Source organism: Oncorhynchus mykiss, chromosome 28, assembly GCF_013265735.2.
Source record: "Oncorhynchus mykiss isolate Arlee chromosome 28, USDA_OmykA_1.1, whole genome shotgun sequence".
NCBI classification, from domain to species: domain Eukaryota; kingdom Metazoa; phylum Chordata; class Actinopteri; order Salmoniformes; family Salmonidae; genus Oncorhynchus; species Oncorhynchus mykiss.
The window spans coordinates 35090860-35109276 of NC_048592.1; the positions used below are offsets into that span (position 1 = coordinate 35090860).

The window sequence follows — 18417 nt, forward strand, 5'->3', positions numbered from 1 at the left end:
ATATATACAGGGGTGTTTCTTTCTAAGTCATGTCCAACCAGTTAAATTGGCCACAGGTAGACTCCCAAGTTGTAATGAGATCTCAAAGGAAATTGGATGCCCCTGAGCTCAATTTGAAGTGTCTTATGTGTCTTAATACTTATGTAAATTAGATTTCTGAGTTTCATTTGTAGACATTTCAAAAAATATATATTTTATCTTTGTCATTATGGGGTATTGTGTGTAGATGGATGAGAGAAAAAAATTAAATATTTAATCAATTTTGTATTCAGGCTGTAACACAACAACATGTGGAATAAGTCAATGGGTATGAATACTTTCTGAAGGAACTGTAGGTTATCTGGTAGGTGGAACTGTCTGTCTTGGAAGAAGAAGCCAGCAGCATTCCAAAGAAGCAAGAATCAGGTTGGCACACCATTGTCTCTGCTCCACTTTTCAGCATATTTAAAGTCATGTGGTTACTTGGATGGACTTGCTTCAGTTCGACTGGTGGCTAGCCAAAGTCGGCTAGGCTAACCAAACGAGTGTGCTCGTAAACTCACTTAAGACCTTCGCTTGAAAAATGAGAAAATAGTACTGTTTGGCCATTTTGAGAAGCTGTAGCCAATATACACTTCCTAAAAAGAGTCAGAATGAATCTAAGATACAGTAACTCAAGAAATCGGTCATTGATTTTGCCGTGTTTGCCGTGGAGATCGTAGTCACGCAATTACTAAGATGTTTGGTGCTGTATTTCTCAATTAAAAAATGTGCATGAAAACAAGTCGTCTCTCTCGTTGAATGACAACAAAGACTTTATTAAAGAATCCCTACAGTTGACCAATCACGGAAGAAGGTGCGAAAACTTTGAGTTCTAAACTCCGGTTGGCCTCTATACATTTATTTTTTTATTTTTTTTATAATGTGCCCGAAAATCTGAAAAAACCCTTACTGGAGTCCAACACAAACAAAAAAGTCATAAAATGGCGTATAATATATACACAAACTCATCCGAACCTGTTAGTCTGGGAAGCATGCGGACGCCTATACTCCATACCCAGACCATGAGGTGAGACTACCAAAGGGGGGGTTCACCTCATGGTGAAAACTGATGAAAACTGGTCTTTAGTATTGAAAAAATCCTCAGTTCTATTTTTGCTCTGAAATGTGCTACTATATTCTATCATGACTTCGATGCCACATTATTTTACAATACTGCTACAAGGATATTTATCTAATATTTGGGGCGTCAGGTAAGCCTAGTGGTTAGAACGTTGGGCCAGTAACCGAAAGGTTGCTAGATTGGATCCCCGAGTTGACAAGGTAAAAACAATCTGTCATATTCTACCCTTGAACAAGGCAGTTTACCCACTGTTCCCTGGTAGGCCATCATTGTAAATAAGAATTTGTTCTTAACTGACATGCCAAGTTAAATAAAGGTTAAATAAAAAAATATTTACATCAAGGTAGAAATTTGTCCTTTCATATTCCTCTCACATCAAAATCAAAAATGTTAAAACACTTTGACAGAGTAGGTAACTTTGCAAAGTTGGTCAACACTGTTTTTTTTTACTGCAGTTCTTCTACACTTGTGTTAAGTTTTGAAAATCGCATTAAAAAAAAAAATTGTACCACAATTTAACATTGTAGGTTGTAAAAACATATAATATAAATCACAGGTTGCCTTTTGTAATTCAAATTGATTCAAGTGACCAGATTGGCCCTGGTCCAGACGGTGTAGGTTGAAGAAGCCCCTAGACGCTGATCTTGGTTCAGTTTAGCATTTTCCTCGCTAATTATTAAGGATAGGATTGGAGGGGGAGAAGCTGATCCTAGATATGCGCCTAGAGGGAAATAGTGTCTAGACATTGAGTGATCAGTGTCTAGACCACTTTGACAGTCTTTATCTCGGAGATGTGGGAAGACTTCTGGATGATGCAACTGGTGGGCCCTGTGGCGCAGCTGGTGGTGGAGGAGGGCCCTGTGGCGCAGCTGGTGGTGGTGGGCCCTGTGGCGCAGCTGGTGGTGGAGGAGGGCCCTGTGGCGCAGCTGGTGGTAGTGGGCCCTGTGGCACAGCTGGTGGTGGTGGGCCCTGTGGCGCAGCTCTGCCCCTGGGCCAAGTTAGACAGAGCCATGGCAGCGTGGATCTCCCTCCACTCTGCCACCTCCCTCCGCTGGCCTCTTTCACTCTTCCCATCGCTGCAAAAGACATAAAGGAGAGCCCAGGCGGAGATTTAAAGACTGTATGGTACACTCCCCAGGATGAAATCGTCATACACAACAGGGAGACTTTCTACCTACAGACGACAGAAATGCATCTGCCTAGACTGCCATTATTTGCTCCTCCCAATGTGGGCATGCCAGAAGAGAAAGCCACATTATTACGTGTTAATGAATGATTTGAAAAGTGAACATGTCGGCATTCTTGTGCAGCTAGAAGTCTTTTACTCACTTTAAAGCCATGCAGACGTAGAAGAGTTCCTTAAACAAACATACCTGTCACATCTAGTTGATGCCAAGTCCATCACGTCTGAAAAACATAGAGAGACAAAATAAATACCAAATTAAATGTATTGTGCAGAAAAGTATGGAAACTGGAGACGGGAGTTTTCCAGAACCTGTACTTCACATATATGTATTTTCATATCCGTGTGACTGTCTACGTTGTGTTTTCCAATATTTACGTGTGTGTGTGTGTGTGTGTTTTGTATGCATTAGAGTATTTGCGTGTGTGTGCGTGCAATACAGAATTTGCGTGTGTGCGTGCCTGTGCTTGTTTGTGCGTGTGTTTGCTTTACAGTATTTGCATGTGTGTGTGTGAACTTTAACTGCACCAGAGGGCCTTAACTCACTGAAGTACTCTAGTCTAGCTGCTCTTAGGCACTCCGGCCAAAACAAATGCAATTATGTTTCTCCTCTGCCTTTGAGATGGAAAAATCCGATATCTGTGCGGTGTCATGAACACAGACGCTGTGTTTCCAGGTCTCCAGAGTTTGTTTGACTGTTATTTGGCTGTTTTTTTTTACTATTCCTTCCTCTGCCTTTGTTTCAACTGCAGTACATCCAAGGTCATAGGAATGCGCATTAGAGTATTGTGTGAATAAGCGACATGTAATACTCCCTCTATGGATCTTTAGTGGCAGTGTCTCTCCTTCTGGGTGCGTTTGGTTCCTGTCATGCCCTAAACTGATTCAATCACCTTAAGTCAGTGTATTGATGGCTATCTCACCTTGGGTTCTTTGGATTTGAAGTGCTTTTGGAACAGTGTTGTTGAACAGGTGGAACGGTGTCGTTGAACAGATGGAACGGTGTCGTTGAACAGAGAACGGTGTCGTTGAACAGAGAACAGTGTCATTGAACAGAGAACGGTGTTGTTGAACAGATGGAACAGTGTCGTTGAACAGATGGAACGGTGTCGTTGAACAGAGAACAGTGTTGTTGAACAGATGGAACAGTGTCGTTGAACAGATGGAACGGTGTCATTGAACAGAGAACAGTGTTGTTGAACAGATGGAACAGTGTCGTTGAACAGATGGAACGGTGTCGTTGAACAGAGAACAGTGTTGTTGAACAGATGGAACAGTGTCGTTGAACAGATGGAACGGTGTCGTTGAACAGAGAACGGTGTCGTTGAACAGAGAACAGTGTTGTTGAACAGATGGAACAGTGTCGTTGAACAGATGGAACGGTGTCGTTGAACAGAGAACAGTGTTGTTGAACAGATGGAACGGTGTCGTTGAACAGAGAACGGTGTCGTTGAACAGATGGAACGGTGTCGTTGAACAGAGAACGGTGTCATTGAACAGATGGAACGGTGTCGTTGAACAGATGGAACGGTGTCGTTGAACAGAGAACGGTGTCGTTGAACAGATGGAACGGTGTCGTTGAACAGAGAACGGTGTCGTTGAACAGATGGAACGGTGTCGTTGAACAGAGAACGGTGTCATTGAACAGAGAACGGTGTCGTTGAACAGAGAACAGTGTTGTTGAACAGAGAACAGTGTCGTTGAACAGGTGGAACGGTGTCATTGAACAGAAAACGGTGTCGTTGAACAGAGAACAGTGTTGTTGAACAGGTGGAACGGTGTCGTTGAACAGGTGGAACGGTGTCATTGAACAGATGGAACGGTGTCGTTGCCAGGGGTGTATTCATTACGGAAACTTTCACAGTTTAAAAACCAAACGGAAGCAAACAGAGCAAAACAAGAGTTTCTATTGGACAAATTCAGGTACATAGATCACTCCCCGTTCCATTTTTTTCTGTTTTGCAACAGAATGGGTGTAATGAATACGTCCCAGGTTGAAACTTAAATCTTACGGAAAATATGAGCTCAAATGTTGGATTTTCAATCTACCAAACACACTTTGTGTACTGTTTGGGTGTTATCATACATTTTGTTGATTTAGTTTATAAATGCGTAAGAAATAGTGTGTAATTTGCATGTTTGCACACACATTTTTCATGTGAACACAGCAGAACGGGCTCTCTGTTATGTTGAGTCGAGTCAGGCGTGTCAAGAGCCATGTTTCTTCAGGGAGCTATGAGCAAGAAAATTAGAGGCCAATTGCGAGCACACAAAATGCCGCTTTCAAAACACACTGCCTGAAACATCTCAGACTCCGATTTCTATAGCAAGGTCCGGGCCAAAATCAACTACAGCTAGACAATAAATCGTCTGGCCTCTTTCACATTTTGCTACTGAATGTCTCTAATCTTTTTTGGTGGTTCTGACATTTCATTTTACCAAGGAAAATAGTAATTATTCTGGAAAACTCAGCACTAAATCAAAATGTACATGTACAGTTGAAGTCGGAAGTTTACCCATACATAGGTTGGAGTCATGAAAACTCGTTTTTCAACCACTCCACAAATGTCTTGTTAACAAACTATAGTTTTGACAAGTCGGTTAGGACATCTACTTTGTGCATGATACAATAATTTTTTCCAACAATTGTTTACAGACAGATTATTTCACTTATAATTCACTGTATCACAATTCCAGTGGGTCAGAAGTTTACATACACTAAGTTGACTGTGCCTTTAAACAGCTTGGAAAATTCCAGAAAATTATGTCATGGCTTTAGAAGCTTCTGATAGGCTAATTGACATCATTTGAGTCAATTGGAGGTGTTCTATGTGTACCTGTGGATGTATTTCAAGTCCTACCTTTAAAACTCAGTGCCTCTTTGCTTGACATCAAGGGAAAATCAAAAGAACTCAGCCAAGACCTCAGAAAAAAATTGTAGACCTCTACAAGTCTCGTTCATCAAACGCCTGAAGGTACCACGTTCCTCTGTACAAACAATAGCACGCAAGTATAAACACCATGGGACCACACAGCCATCATACCGCTAAGGAAGGAGAGGTGTTCTGTCTCCTAGAGATGAACGTACTTCGGTGCAAAAAGTGGAAATCAATCCCAGAACAAAGGACCTTGTGAAGATGCTGGAGGAAACTGGTATAAAAGTATCTATATCTACAGTAAAATGAGTCCTATATCGACATAACCTAAAAGGCCATGCAGCAAGGAAGAAGCCACTGTTTCAAAACCACCATCAAAAAGCCAGTCTACGGTTTGTAACTGCACATGGGGACAAATATCGTACTTTTTGGAGAAATGTCCTCTGGCCTGACGAAACAAGAGTAGAACTGTTTGGCCGTAATGACCATCGTTATGTTTGGAGGAAAAAGTGGGAGGCTTGCATGCCGAAGAACATCATCCCAACCGTGAAGCATGGGGGTGGCAGCATCATGTTGTGGGGGTGCTTTGCTGCAGGAGGGACTGGTGCACTTCACAAAATAGATGGCATCATGAGAAGGGAAATTATGTGGATATATTGAAGCAACATCTCAAGATGTCAGTCAGGAAGTTAAAGCTTCGTCACAAATGGGTCTTCCAAATGGACAATGACCCCAAGCATAATTCCAAAGTTGTGGCAAAATGGTTTAAGGACAACAAAGTCAAGGTATTTGAGTGGCCATCACAAAGCCCTGACCTCCATCCTATAGAAAATGTGTGGGCAGAACTGTTAAAGCGTGTGCGAGCAAGGAGGCCTAGAAACCTGACTCAGTTACACCAGCTCTGTCACGAGGAAAGGGCCAGAATTCACCCAATTTATTGTGGGAAGCTTGTGGAAGGCTTTCTGAAATGTTTGACCCAAATTAAACAATTTAAAGGCAATGCTACCAAATACTTAATAATAATAATAATTGAGTGTATGTAAACTTCTGACCCACTGGGAATGTGATGAAAGAAATAAAAGCTGAAATAAATCATTCTCTCTACTATTATTCTGACGTTTCACATTCTTAAAATAAAGTGGTGATCCTCACGGGCTTAAGTGTAGGGAATTTTTACTAGGATGAAATGTCAGCAATTGTGAAAAACTGAGTTTAAATGTATTTGGCTAAGGTGTATGTAAACTTCCGACTTCAACTGTAAATCATTATGGGCAAATTGAACTGTGCTTTTTTTTGTCTCTGCATTCTTTAAATTTTACAATAATTCTTGATTTGTTTTCCTGAAATTGTGTTTTTTTTTTACAAGACCTGTAAAAAGCATGTTAGTGCCTCTCAGACCAATTCTGATCTGGGAAACTGACTACAACAAATACAAAATACCTTGGCTGACTCTGAAAATAAAATGTCAATTCTGGTCATGGAAGTCCACTTAGTTCATGAACTCGTAAAGTCGTTTTGCACAAACCTGGGTCTTCAAGGGGATGCAAGAGCTGCTAGTTTTCACACCCCCTCAAAAGTTAGACATTGATTGGCACTGGAGATAGACAAATCACCTGGTTCTAAAAATCTAAATCAGTTGCCGATTGAGAGACAGATGGAAACCAAGCCACCAAGATTTAGAACTTCTTGAACAAAAGTTAATTTCCTGCAATTCTACACATTTTGACATGGAGCGTAGAGAAAATGTTTATCTTTTAAAGCAGGTTTTCTGCAATTCTACTCATTTTACCATGTGGCAGAAAGAAAGATTAGCAGTTTTACTAATTTCCTGCAATTCTACACATTTTGCCATAGAGTGGAGGCAAATGTTTGCAGTTTTTAATATGATAACTGACAATCAATGGGCCCAACCCTGGTCGGTAATTCAACCATGTTTACTACAAGTTTAGATAACTTGCTTATCTAAAATGTTTTTGCTGACATGGGCTGATTGAGTGACTGCTGATGCGCAACCACATTTCTAAATTGAACCTGGTTTATTCTATTATTCTAACACCTCAACAGTAAGTTGAGACCCCGACTGAGTTCCTAAAAAAATTTACAATATTGTATTTACAGTACCAGTCAAAAGTTTGGATGCACCTACTCATTCCAGGATTTTTCTTTATTTTGACTATTTTGTAGTGCAAATAAAGCGTGTTTGATGAACTGCCGTCATATTGGACAACCCAGAAACAGCACTAATTAGGCATATTGACTAGTTTACTCTTTCCACTCCCACGCCAAGCAGCCCCTAAATACTCCAGGGACACAAACAGTTACAGTGTGCCTGTGACATCTGAAATCTTTCTTGTTTTCTGAATGTTATATTTTCTTTTGGAAGCCTACCCTAAAACGAAGTATTTTGTGACTTAATTAAGTAAAAACTTCCTGTGATATAAACTGTTATGTTTTTATTGAACAATTTAAGTCACAATTCTGAGATAAACAATTAGAAACTATACTGTCAACTCTTGAGTGTGAATACAGTGGTTCCAACTTCCATGGAGAACTCTGTGGTGATTTAGTGACAGGGACCAAGCAGAAACACTCTGAAACGGCATCTGTACCAGAAACTTAGGCAAAGGTCCTCACGTCTCACCTTGGGGACAATAAAATCTCAGATATTCTGTAATTGACCCTGAGAATTGACATTTCCACCATGGCAACGAAACTACGCTTTCTAGAATATGGATAATGGAATTCACTGATCCGTAAATCTTTAAGTAAGGGATTTAAATGTCAGCATAAGTTCCTATTAGCTGTTGCTTTGGTTCCAGGACCTTTTGTGGAGTTTAGAGTTGTCAACCTGATTAAGGGCAGTTCTCCTAACTTCAGGTCAACCTGATTAAGGGCAGTTCTCCTAACTTCAGGTCAACCTGATTTTAAGGGCAGTTCTCCTAACTTCAGGTCAACCTAATTAAGGGCAGTTCTCCTAACTTCAGGTCAACCTAATTAAGGGCAGTTCTCCTAACTTCAGGTCAACCTGATTAAGGGCAGTTCTCCTAACTTCAGGTCAACCTGATTTTAAGGGCAGTTCTCCTAACTTCAGATCAACCTGATTAAGGGCAGTTCTCCTAACTTCAGGTCAACCTGATTAAGGGCAGTTCTCCTAACTTCAGGTCAACCTGATTAAGGGCAGTTCTCCTAACTTCAGGTCAACCTGATTAAGGGCAATTCGCCTAACTTCAAGTTTTTTTTTTTTTTTTAATTTCACCTTTAATTAACCAGGTAGGCTAGTTGAGAACAAGTTCTCATTTACAACTGCGACCTGGCCAAGATAAAGCATAGCAGTGTGAACAGACAACAACACAGAGTTACACATGGAGTAAACAATAAATAAATCAATAACACAGTAGAAGTCAACCTGAATAAAGGCAATTCTCTTAACTTCAGGTCCTGAAGGGCACACAGGTGTTAAAACAGGTGCCTATTTGTGTCTTGTTAAAGCTCTCGACATTGACAGATAAGACCAACTCAAGGAACAGAAGTTTGGCCAACCTAAAATGGCAAACGTTAACCCGACAAGCATTTCGCTCTGCAAATCTGTGCACCCAACCAATAAACTTGATTAGAAGTAAACTAGTTGGTTAGTGTTATGCCAAGCAAGTGAACCCACGACCGTGTCCAGTCGATATAAACATACAGTGGCAAGAAAATGTATGTGAACCCTTTGGAATGACCTGGATTTCTGCATAAATTGGTCATAAAATTTGATCTGATCTTAATCTAAGTCACAACAATAGACAAACACAGTGTGCTTAAACTAATAACACACAAATGGTTGTATTTTTCTTGTCTACATTGAATACATAATTTAAACATTCACAGTGTAGGTTAGAAAAAGTATGTGAACCCCTATGCTAATGACTTCTCCAAAAGCTAATTGGAGTCAGGAGTCAGCTAACCTGGAGTTCAATCAATGAGACGAGATTGGAGATGCTGGTTAGAGTTGCCCTGCCCTCAAATGTTATGACCAATTTATGCAGAAACCCAGGTATTTCCAAAGGGTTCACATACTTTTTCTTGCCACTGTACATTAGCTGGTATGTCTGCGTATGCCGTGTCTTAGGTCGTGCTTATGGCAGTGTTTATGGTTGGAGTTTTCAAGTAAAGTGTCACAATATAATGAGGAATGTGTGATCTCTTACACATAGGGTAGACAAAGCGTGTCTCTGCCTCGGAGGAAGAGGGCGAGACAAGGTCATCGTCACACTCGTTGGAGCTGAACGACCCTGAGTGGTTCCTGCGGCGGGACTTTGTGACGTCATCAGTGGTCGCCATTACGTGTCGTAGGGTGTCGTTAAGGTACCGTTTCAGCAAGCTGCTCTTGTACTTGGGCGGTGGAGAGATGTAGTCGTCACTGTAGGCGGGATCAGTCCTTTTCTCCTGTTTGATGACACTCTTGAGGGAGGGCCTGGAGATCTCTGATTGATTTGCTGGAGTTTGTAAGGGACATTCGTCGTCTGCAACATGGGGGTAAACAAAAAAACATTGGCCTCCATCAATTGGTCTCCAAAAGAGCCTGAATATCTTTCTTTTTTTGGGGGGGCAAATCAGGTTTAATATTGTAGATAGATAATTGTCTGCATAATTTCCAATTCCCTTATATATTTTTATGTAAATATGTAAATATATACACACATACACATATATATATACACACACACGTGTCAAGTTCCTCGGCGTACACATCACTGAAAAACTGAAATATTCCACCCACACAGACAGTGTGGTGAAGAACGCACAATTTGGCTTGGCCCCTAAAACCCTCACAAACATTTACTGATGCACAATTGAGAGCATCCTGTCAGGCTGTATCACCGCCGGGTACAGCAACTGCACCGCCCACAACCGCAGGGCTCTCCAGAGGGTGGTGTGGTCTGCCCAACCCATCCCTGGGGGCAATCTACCTGCCCTCCAGGACACCTAAAGAACCCAATGTCACAGGAAATCCAAAAAGATCATCAAGGACAACAATTCCCGAGCCACTGCCTGTTCACCGAGCTATCATCCAGAAGGCGAGGTCAGTACAGGTGTTTCAAAGCTGGGACCGAGAGACTGAAAAGCAACTTCTATCTCAAGGCCATCAGACTGTTAAATAGCCATCACTAGCACATTAGAGGCTGCTGCCCTATATACATAGACTTGAAATCACTGGCCACTTTAATAATGGAACACTAGTCACTTTAATAATGTTTACATATCTTGCATTCCTCATCTTAAATGTATATACTGTATTCTATCCTATTCAACTGTATCTTAGTCTATGCCGCTCTGACATTGCTTGCCCAATATTTATATATTCTTAATTCCATTCCTTTACTTTAGATGTGTGTGTATTGTTGTAAAATTGTTAGATATTACTTGTTCGATATTACTGCACTGTTAGAGCTAGAAACACAAGCTTTTCGCTACACCTGCAATAACATCTGCTAAACACATTTATGTGACAAATATGATTTGATTTGATATTTTTTTAAATATATTTTCGTTTATTATTTTCCCCTAACCCTACCTATATACATTTTATGGACACAGCGTATTTTACATTAGTTATCTTGTTGTTTTTAATTCCACTGTCACTACTTCCGCCGAAGTCGGTCCCTCTCCTTGTTCGGGCGGCGTTTGGCGGTCGACGTCACCGGCCTTCTAGCCACCGCCGATCCACTTTTCATTTTCCATTTGTTTTGTCTTTGTTTTACACACCTGATTTCAATCCCACAATTACTTGTTCATTATTTAACCCTTTGTTCCCCCATGTTTTTTTTGTGAGTGATTGTTTATTGTACTTTCGGTCTGTCATGGTGTGCGTGTATTTGTTACTTTGTATATTGGACATTTTGAGTAAAAGTATGTTGATTACTCATAGGACATAGGACCCATTACACCCACCCTTCAGCTCCACTCAACCCCTCTCATCGCTCCACTCAACCCCTCTCATCGCTCCACTCAACCCCTCTCAACGATCCACTCAACCCCTCTCATCGATCCACTCAACCCCTCTCATCGCTCCACTCAAACCCTCTCATCGATCCACTCAAACCCTCTCATCGCTCCACTCAACCCCTCTCAACGATCCACTCAACCCCTCTCATCGATCCACTCAACCCCTCTCATCGCTCCACTCAACCCCTCTCATCGATCCAATCAACCCCTCTCATCGATCCACTCAACCCCTCTCATCGATCCACTCAACCCCTCTCATCGCTCCACTCAACCCCTCTCATCGATCCACTCAACCCCTCTCATCGATCCACTCAACCCCTCTCATCGATCCACTCAAACCCTCTCATCGATCCACTCAACCCCTCTCATCGATCCACTCAACCCCTCTCAACGATCCACTCAACCCCTCTCATCGATCCACTCAACCCCTCTCATCGCTCCACTCAACCCCTCTCATCGATCCACTCAACCCCTCTCATCGATCCACTCAAACCCTCTCATCGCTCCACTCAACCCCTCTCATCGATCCACTCAACCCCTCTCATCGATCCACTCAAACCCTCTCATCGATCCACTCAACCCCTCTCATCGATCCACTCAAACCCTCTCATCGATCCACTCAACCCCTCTCATCGATCCACTCAACCCCTCTCATCGATCCACTCAACCCCTCTCATCGATCCACTCAACCCCTCCCATCGATCCACTCAACCCCTCTCATCGATCCACTCAACCCCTCTCATCGATCCACTCAACCCCTCCCATCGATCCACTCAACCCCTCTCATCGATCCAATCAACCCCTCTCATCGACCCCCCCAACACCATCCAGTTTTTATTTCTATTTGCCACATATTTTTCAACTGTGCTGTGAAAGTTCTGAACCTTTTTATTCTCATAGTTTACAGATTGTAAATTAAAGATAATTTTTTTTGCTAAAAGTATTATTATATTATTGATCGACTGACTATGACTTTTCAATTGGTCCATTGAAAAATCTCTTCCCAACTATTTTGCTATCTATATGGCACAGCTGTCAATTTTTTGGTCCTTAAATTAAACGGGTATACATTTTTATTTATCACAATTTTCTTTAACCACTTTCGGTCTTTAAAACCAGGGCCAATAGTTCCTTACTTTTCCCACCTTCCACTTGCCTCTTCCATTTTTGTGGTCTCACGTTACTTTTCAAGTTCACTCTCTGCAGACACAAAGAAACTCTGGTCTTTATTTATTTCAGTTTGTATCTTATCTTTAACTCTGCGTTGTTGGAAAAGGACCCGTGAAATAAGCATTTCACTGTTAGTCTACAGCTGTTGTCTACGAAGCATGTGACAAATAACATTTTATTTGTTGAAAGGTAATCAACTCTATTACTTATTAACAAAATTACTCAAGAGACAGTTGTTTTTGTATAACAGTATTGGCCAGTGTTAATTGTCAACTTTTTTACAGAGTTACAGAAACTCTTTAAAAGTGTTAAATCTCTAACACTTTCTTAAGTAAAACATTAACTCTGTGTGGTACGGGACATTATATTATGAGTGTTACAATGAACACTTTTAGAGTTGATTTCACACTTGCAGCGTTGATATGTGTAACGCATATTTGTTGGAATTACATCCCCAGCTCTAATCTCGCTTAGTCTACCCGCAGCCCCTCTTACCCTCAGAGTTGGTGTCATCACTGCTGACACTAAGTCTCTCAGCGTTGCCCTGAACGTATTTGTTGTAGAGTTTGATACGTAGAGCCCAACTCAGGTCTGGCTGTGTCACTGTGTTCTTCAGCCTCCGCCGGGCATTGGCAAACCAGTTTGAGACCTGCAGCATAAAGAGAAAGAGGAATTCAGGATCTTCAACTTGTCAACAAATATGTTTTTCACTGACTGGTTTCTCCTTCTACTTCCATGGTTCATCCACATGATCGATGAATGACTAACATACCTCAGTTCCCCTGTACTAAAGTCACGTCTCAGTTCCCCTGTACTAAAGTCACGTCTCAGTTCCCCTGTACTAAAGTCACGTCTCAGTTCCCCTGTACTAAAGTCACGTCTCAGTTCCCCTGTACTAAAGTCACGTCTCAGTTCCCCTGTACTAAAGTCATGTCTCAGTTACCCTGTACTAAAGTCACGTCTCAGTTCCCCTGTACTAAAGTCACGTCTCAGTTCCCCTGTACTAAAGTCACGTCTCAGTTCCCCTGTACTAAAGTCATGTCTCAGTTACCCTGTACTAAAGTCACATCTCAGTTCCCCTGTACTAAAGTCACGTCTCAGTTCCCCTGTACTAAAGTCACGTCTCAGTTCCCCTGTACTAAAGTCACGTCTCAGTTCCCCTGTACTAAAGTCACGTCTCAGTTCCCCTGTACTAAAGTCACGTCTCAGTTCCCCTGTACTAAAGTCACGTCTCAGTTCCCCTGTACTAAAGTCACGTCTCAGTTCCCCTGTACTAAAGTCACGTCTCAGTTCCCCTGTACTAAAGTCACGTCTCAGTTCCCCTGTACTAAAGTCATGTCTCAGTTCCCCTGTACTAAAGTCACGTCTCAGTTCCCCTGTACTAAAGTCACGTCTCTGTTCCCCTGTACTAAAGTCACGTCTCAGTTCCCCTGTACTAAAGTCACGTCTCTGTTCCCCTGTAATAAAGTCACGTCTCAGTTCCCCTGTACTAAAGTCACGTCTCTGTTCCCCTGTACTAAAGTCACGTCTCTGTTTCCCTGTACTAAAGTCACGTCTCTGTTCCCCTGTACTAAAGTCACGTCTCAGTTCCCCTGTACTAAAGTCACGTCTCTGCTCACCTGTACTAAAGTCATGTGGGACCCCAGGGCGAGCAGGGTCTTCTCTGTCTTGGTGGGGTAGGGGTTGTCCCTGTGTTGGTACAGCCACTGCTTCAGTGGCCTCGCCATGTCCTGAAGTGCCTGCCGCTTGTAGCGAACTTTGACCCCACCCAGACTAGACCTGTGTTGAGGTGATATATGATATAAAAATGTATCATTCTCTGACGGGAGATGAGTTGTCATCATGTCATAGTTATTGCAAGGATAGGGTTGCTATACCTGATAGTTCAGGGACGGACTAGGACCAGAATACAACCTGGGCATTATTTACACTGGCAACAAACCAAAAAATCTCCATACAGGTCTCCACACCGGCCCGTTTTTTTTCTTGAGGCCCACATTATTAGCCAAATAATGATTGTTTTGTACAAAACCCCCAATGTTCTGTAGACAGGCAAACTGGGCAAAAAAAAATGACCAGCCCATCTGGCATCAACATGATAGAAATCCTAAATAGTATTTTATACCAATCAAATCATAATGAGCAACTTTTACTGTAATACAGTCATCGGTAATGTTTTCACTTTCAGTAATAAATCATGCCCGAGTATGTATTGTTGGTTACATGATCCATAGGTGTCACTGTTGGGCTGTGGAAGCTACCGAAAGTTGGCTCTCAGTGATGGGAATATGTGGGTCAGGTTCCTTAATAATTAAAGAAGTGTTCTTGTTCTGCAGATATAACCTGGTTCTCCCAATCAATTCAAACGTTTGATCATGGTATCCATTTCCCCTCAATCTGAATAAGTAATGTTATTATATATCTATCTCAGTTTTATTTTACGTGTATTTTTGCAGCATTACATATTACAGACAATTTTATATTTATTTAATAAAATATCAACACTGTCTTTTGTATTAAAAAAAAATACAAATATAGGACTGCAATGAAGATTTTTGAAAATGCATCTCATCAATGTGGGTTTTACTTTTACCTTTAGTAAGTTGTGCTGTATTTGACAAAAAAAATAAGAGAAAAGGTGCTTACCCGTACCTCCTGTCTACAACAGGGTTGTCTTCTATTGCATCTTGGCACAGTAAGTCTATATGCTGTTCATCTGTTACCAGACAGTCCACATTGCATCTCTCCTCCTCACTCCTGTGTTCCTCCAAAATATTGTATTGATTTGACCTGTTGACAACTATCTTGTTCATCTTTCGAATTGCTCGTTTTATCCAAACAACATCAGGCGCAACTGCAGAAGTTGAAATGCGAATAGATGCAGTAACTTCCCATCCACACTGTGATGAATGTGAGCAGAGGAAGTAACCCAAAGTCTCGGTGCGCTCAGAACTTAAGCCATCGAGCCAAACGACAGCCCATCTGGAGGAGCCCGTTGGAACTGGCCCTTTAGGAATCAGTCACTGATGCCAGTCTTGACTTTACCAATGAGAGGGTGTTGTCTGTAGAGTGGAGGATGGATGAACATGTGGAAGCTGCTTAGGCTTCTTTGGGGAATTCAAGTAACCTGCTTTCTTGCATCTAACTGGCTGTCTCTAGCTCTTTTCAGCATCCAATTACAAGTCAAGAGATCTTTCTGCTCGGTGGAGGGAGCTGCTCATTTTATTCCAGTAGTACCAAGACTAGTGATGAATACCATGTAACAAGAGCTGTATTCCAGTAGTACCAAGGCTAGTGATGAATACCATGTAACAAGAGCTGTATTCTAGTAGTACCAAGACTAGAGATGAATACCATGTAACAAGAGCAGTATTCCAGTAGTACCAAGACTAGAGATGAATACCATGTAACAAGAGCTGTATTCCAGTAGTACCAAGACTAGAGATGAATACCATGTAACAAGAGCAGTATTCCAGTAGTACCAAGACTAGAGATGAATACCATGTAACAAGAGCTGTATTCTAGTAGTACCAAGACTAGAGATGAATACCATGTAACAAGAGCTGTATTCCAGTAGTACCAAGACTAGAGATGAATACCATGTAACAAGAGCTGTATTCTAGTAGTACCAAGACTAGAGATGAATACCATGTAACAAGAGCAGTATTCCAGTAGTACCAAGACTAGAGATGAATACCATGTAACAAGAGCAGTATTCCAGTAGTACCAAGACTAGAGATGAATACTATGTAACAAGAGCAGTATTCCAGTAGTACCAAGACTAGAGATGAATACCATGTAACAAGAGCAGTATTCTAGTAGTACCAAGACTAGAGATGAATACCATGTAACAAGAGCTGTATTCCAGTAGTACCAAGACTAGAGATGAATACCATGTAACAAGAGCAGTATTCTAGTAGTACCAAGACTAGAGATGAATACCATGTAACAAGAGCTGTATTCTAGTAGTACCAAGACTAGAGATGAATACTATGTAACAAGAGCAGTATTCCAGTAGTACCAAGACTAGAGATGAATACCATGTAACAAGAGCAGTATTCCAGTAGTACCAAGACTAGAGATGAATACCATGTAACAAGAGCTGTATTCTAGTAGTACCAAGACTAGAGATGAATACCATGTAACAAGAGCTGTATTCTAGTAGTACCAAGACTAGAGATGAATACCATGTAACAAGAGCTGTATTGTGATGGGGACCGTGACGGGGATCAGCACATTTTAGGCACTTCACTCTTGAGCTTTTTATTTATGTTTGTAAGAGATCCCAATGTTCTGATGCTTTACTTGTCTAACACATGCACCCAATATATATTTATATATATTTATATATAATTATATATTTATATATATATTTTGCTGCATTCAAATATGGTCACACTGTACCTATAGATGCACGTTAGAGCTAAAATACATTCTCATGAAGTCCGATTGACTCCGGATTTGGTATATGGACTCAATGAATTAGCCTCTAATAAATTATTAGCCTCTAATAAATTAGCTTCTAATAAATTAAACATGCACCCGATATTTACTTTGTGAGGATCATGAAACCATGTGGTATTCCACAACTGCCATGTCAGCAGATAATATATATATATTTTTTTACAAAGGGATCCTGTAAATGTATAGGTGTTGGTACATGGTTTCTAATGCCCACTGAAACCGCTGTGTTTTATATGACCTCTAACCGGGTCTGTAACTGACGGTCAACGTAGATCCTTCTAAGAGTGAGTTAGTTAGGTTAGGGATTCAGAAGGAAGACAGTAGAAAACAAACAATAATTGCACTAGTAACAACTTAACAGTAACATGTGACAGTCCCACAGTAATTACACAGCAGTTGTAATGATGAGCGGTTGTTGTAAGACTAATAGGCGATTGTTCCTAATTCCAACTTGCAACTAAAGTACTATTTAACCGCTACACAGGACAGAGTAACTTCAAATGTAAAGTGTTACCAGACATTTGAAAAATAATATTTTGTTTTACAATATCAGTGCACCCCAACCTGAGAGAGAGAGAGAGAGAGAGAGAGAGAGAGAGGGAGAGAGAGATTGAGAGAGAGAGAGAGAGAGAGAGAGAGAGAGATTGAGAGAGAGAGAGAGAGAGAGAGGGAGAGAGTGAGAGAGAGAGAGAGAGAGAGAGGGAGAGATTGAGAGAGAGGGAGAGAGAGGGGAGAGAGAGAGAGAGGGGGAGAGAGAGAGGGGGTGAGAGAGGAGGAGAGAGAGAGAGGAGGAGAGAGAGAGAGGGGGAGAGAGAGAGAGGGGGAGAGAGAGAGAGGGGGAGAGAGAGGGAGGGAGAGAGAGAGGGAGGGGGAGAGGGATGGAGGGGGAGAGAGAGGGAGAGAGAGAGAGAGAGAGAGAGGGACAGAGAGAGAGAGAGAGAGAGGGAGAGGGAGAGAGAGAGAGAGAGAGAGAGAGAAAATAAATATATGGAAGTGAGCAAAGAAATGAAACAGCACTTTAATCGATAGTCAACTGTGGGAATTATAAAAAACTAACTCTGACAAAAGGCTTTTGACTGTTGCTTTATAAAACTTTTCAGGCTCTGTGCCCAGCACAATCCCTCCAATGAAAAACTGTCAAATATGTGTCTTCAAATACTCCCCAACACAAGGAGAGAATGTGTTGTTCTCAATTTCGAGTCTATATCGCAGACAGTGCATACCTTCTACTGCAGTTTTACTTCGATACTGTACACTGAAAAAATATATAAACGCAACATGTAAAGTGTTTGGTCCCATGTTTCAGTTGTGGTATACCAAGAAGATGATTCAACAGCTTGATCATTACACAGGTGCACCTTGTCCTGGAGACAATAAAAGGCCACTCTGAAATGTGCAGTTTTGTCACACAACACGATGCAACAGATGTCTCGGGTTTTGAGGGAGCATGCAATTGGCATGCTGACTGCAGGAATGTCCACAAGAGCTGTTGCCAGAGAATTCAATGTTAATTTCTCTACCATAAGCCACCTCCAATGTTGTTTTAGAGAATTTGGCAGTACACTCAACCGGCCTGGCAACCGCAGACGTATGGCGTTGTGGTTGTGGGCAAGTGGTTTGCTGATGTCAACGTT

At 41.5% G+C, this 18417-nt stretch overlaps 1 protein-coding gene across 1 annotated transcript; it reads right to left on the bottom strand.

Annotated features, from left to right (window-relative positions):
• Window positions 1–1362: 1362 nt before the first annotated feature.
• LOC110509086 (homeobox protein Mohawk) lies at window positions 1363–14160 on the bottom strand. Its single transcript, XM_021590044.2, has 5 exons — window positions 13939–14160; window positions 12815–12968; window positions 9352–9666; window positions 2476–2509; window positions 1363–2178 (listed from the first exon to the last, which is right to left on the bottom strand). Exons 1-5 carry the CDS (start codon window positions 14158–14160, stop codon window positions 1863–1865), a joined length of 1041 nt encoding a protein of 346 aa, XP_021445719.2. The 3' UTR covers window positions 1363–1862.
• Window positions 14161–18417: the final 4257 nt, after the last annotated feature.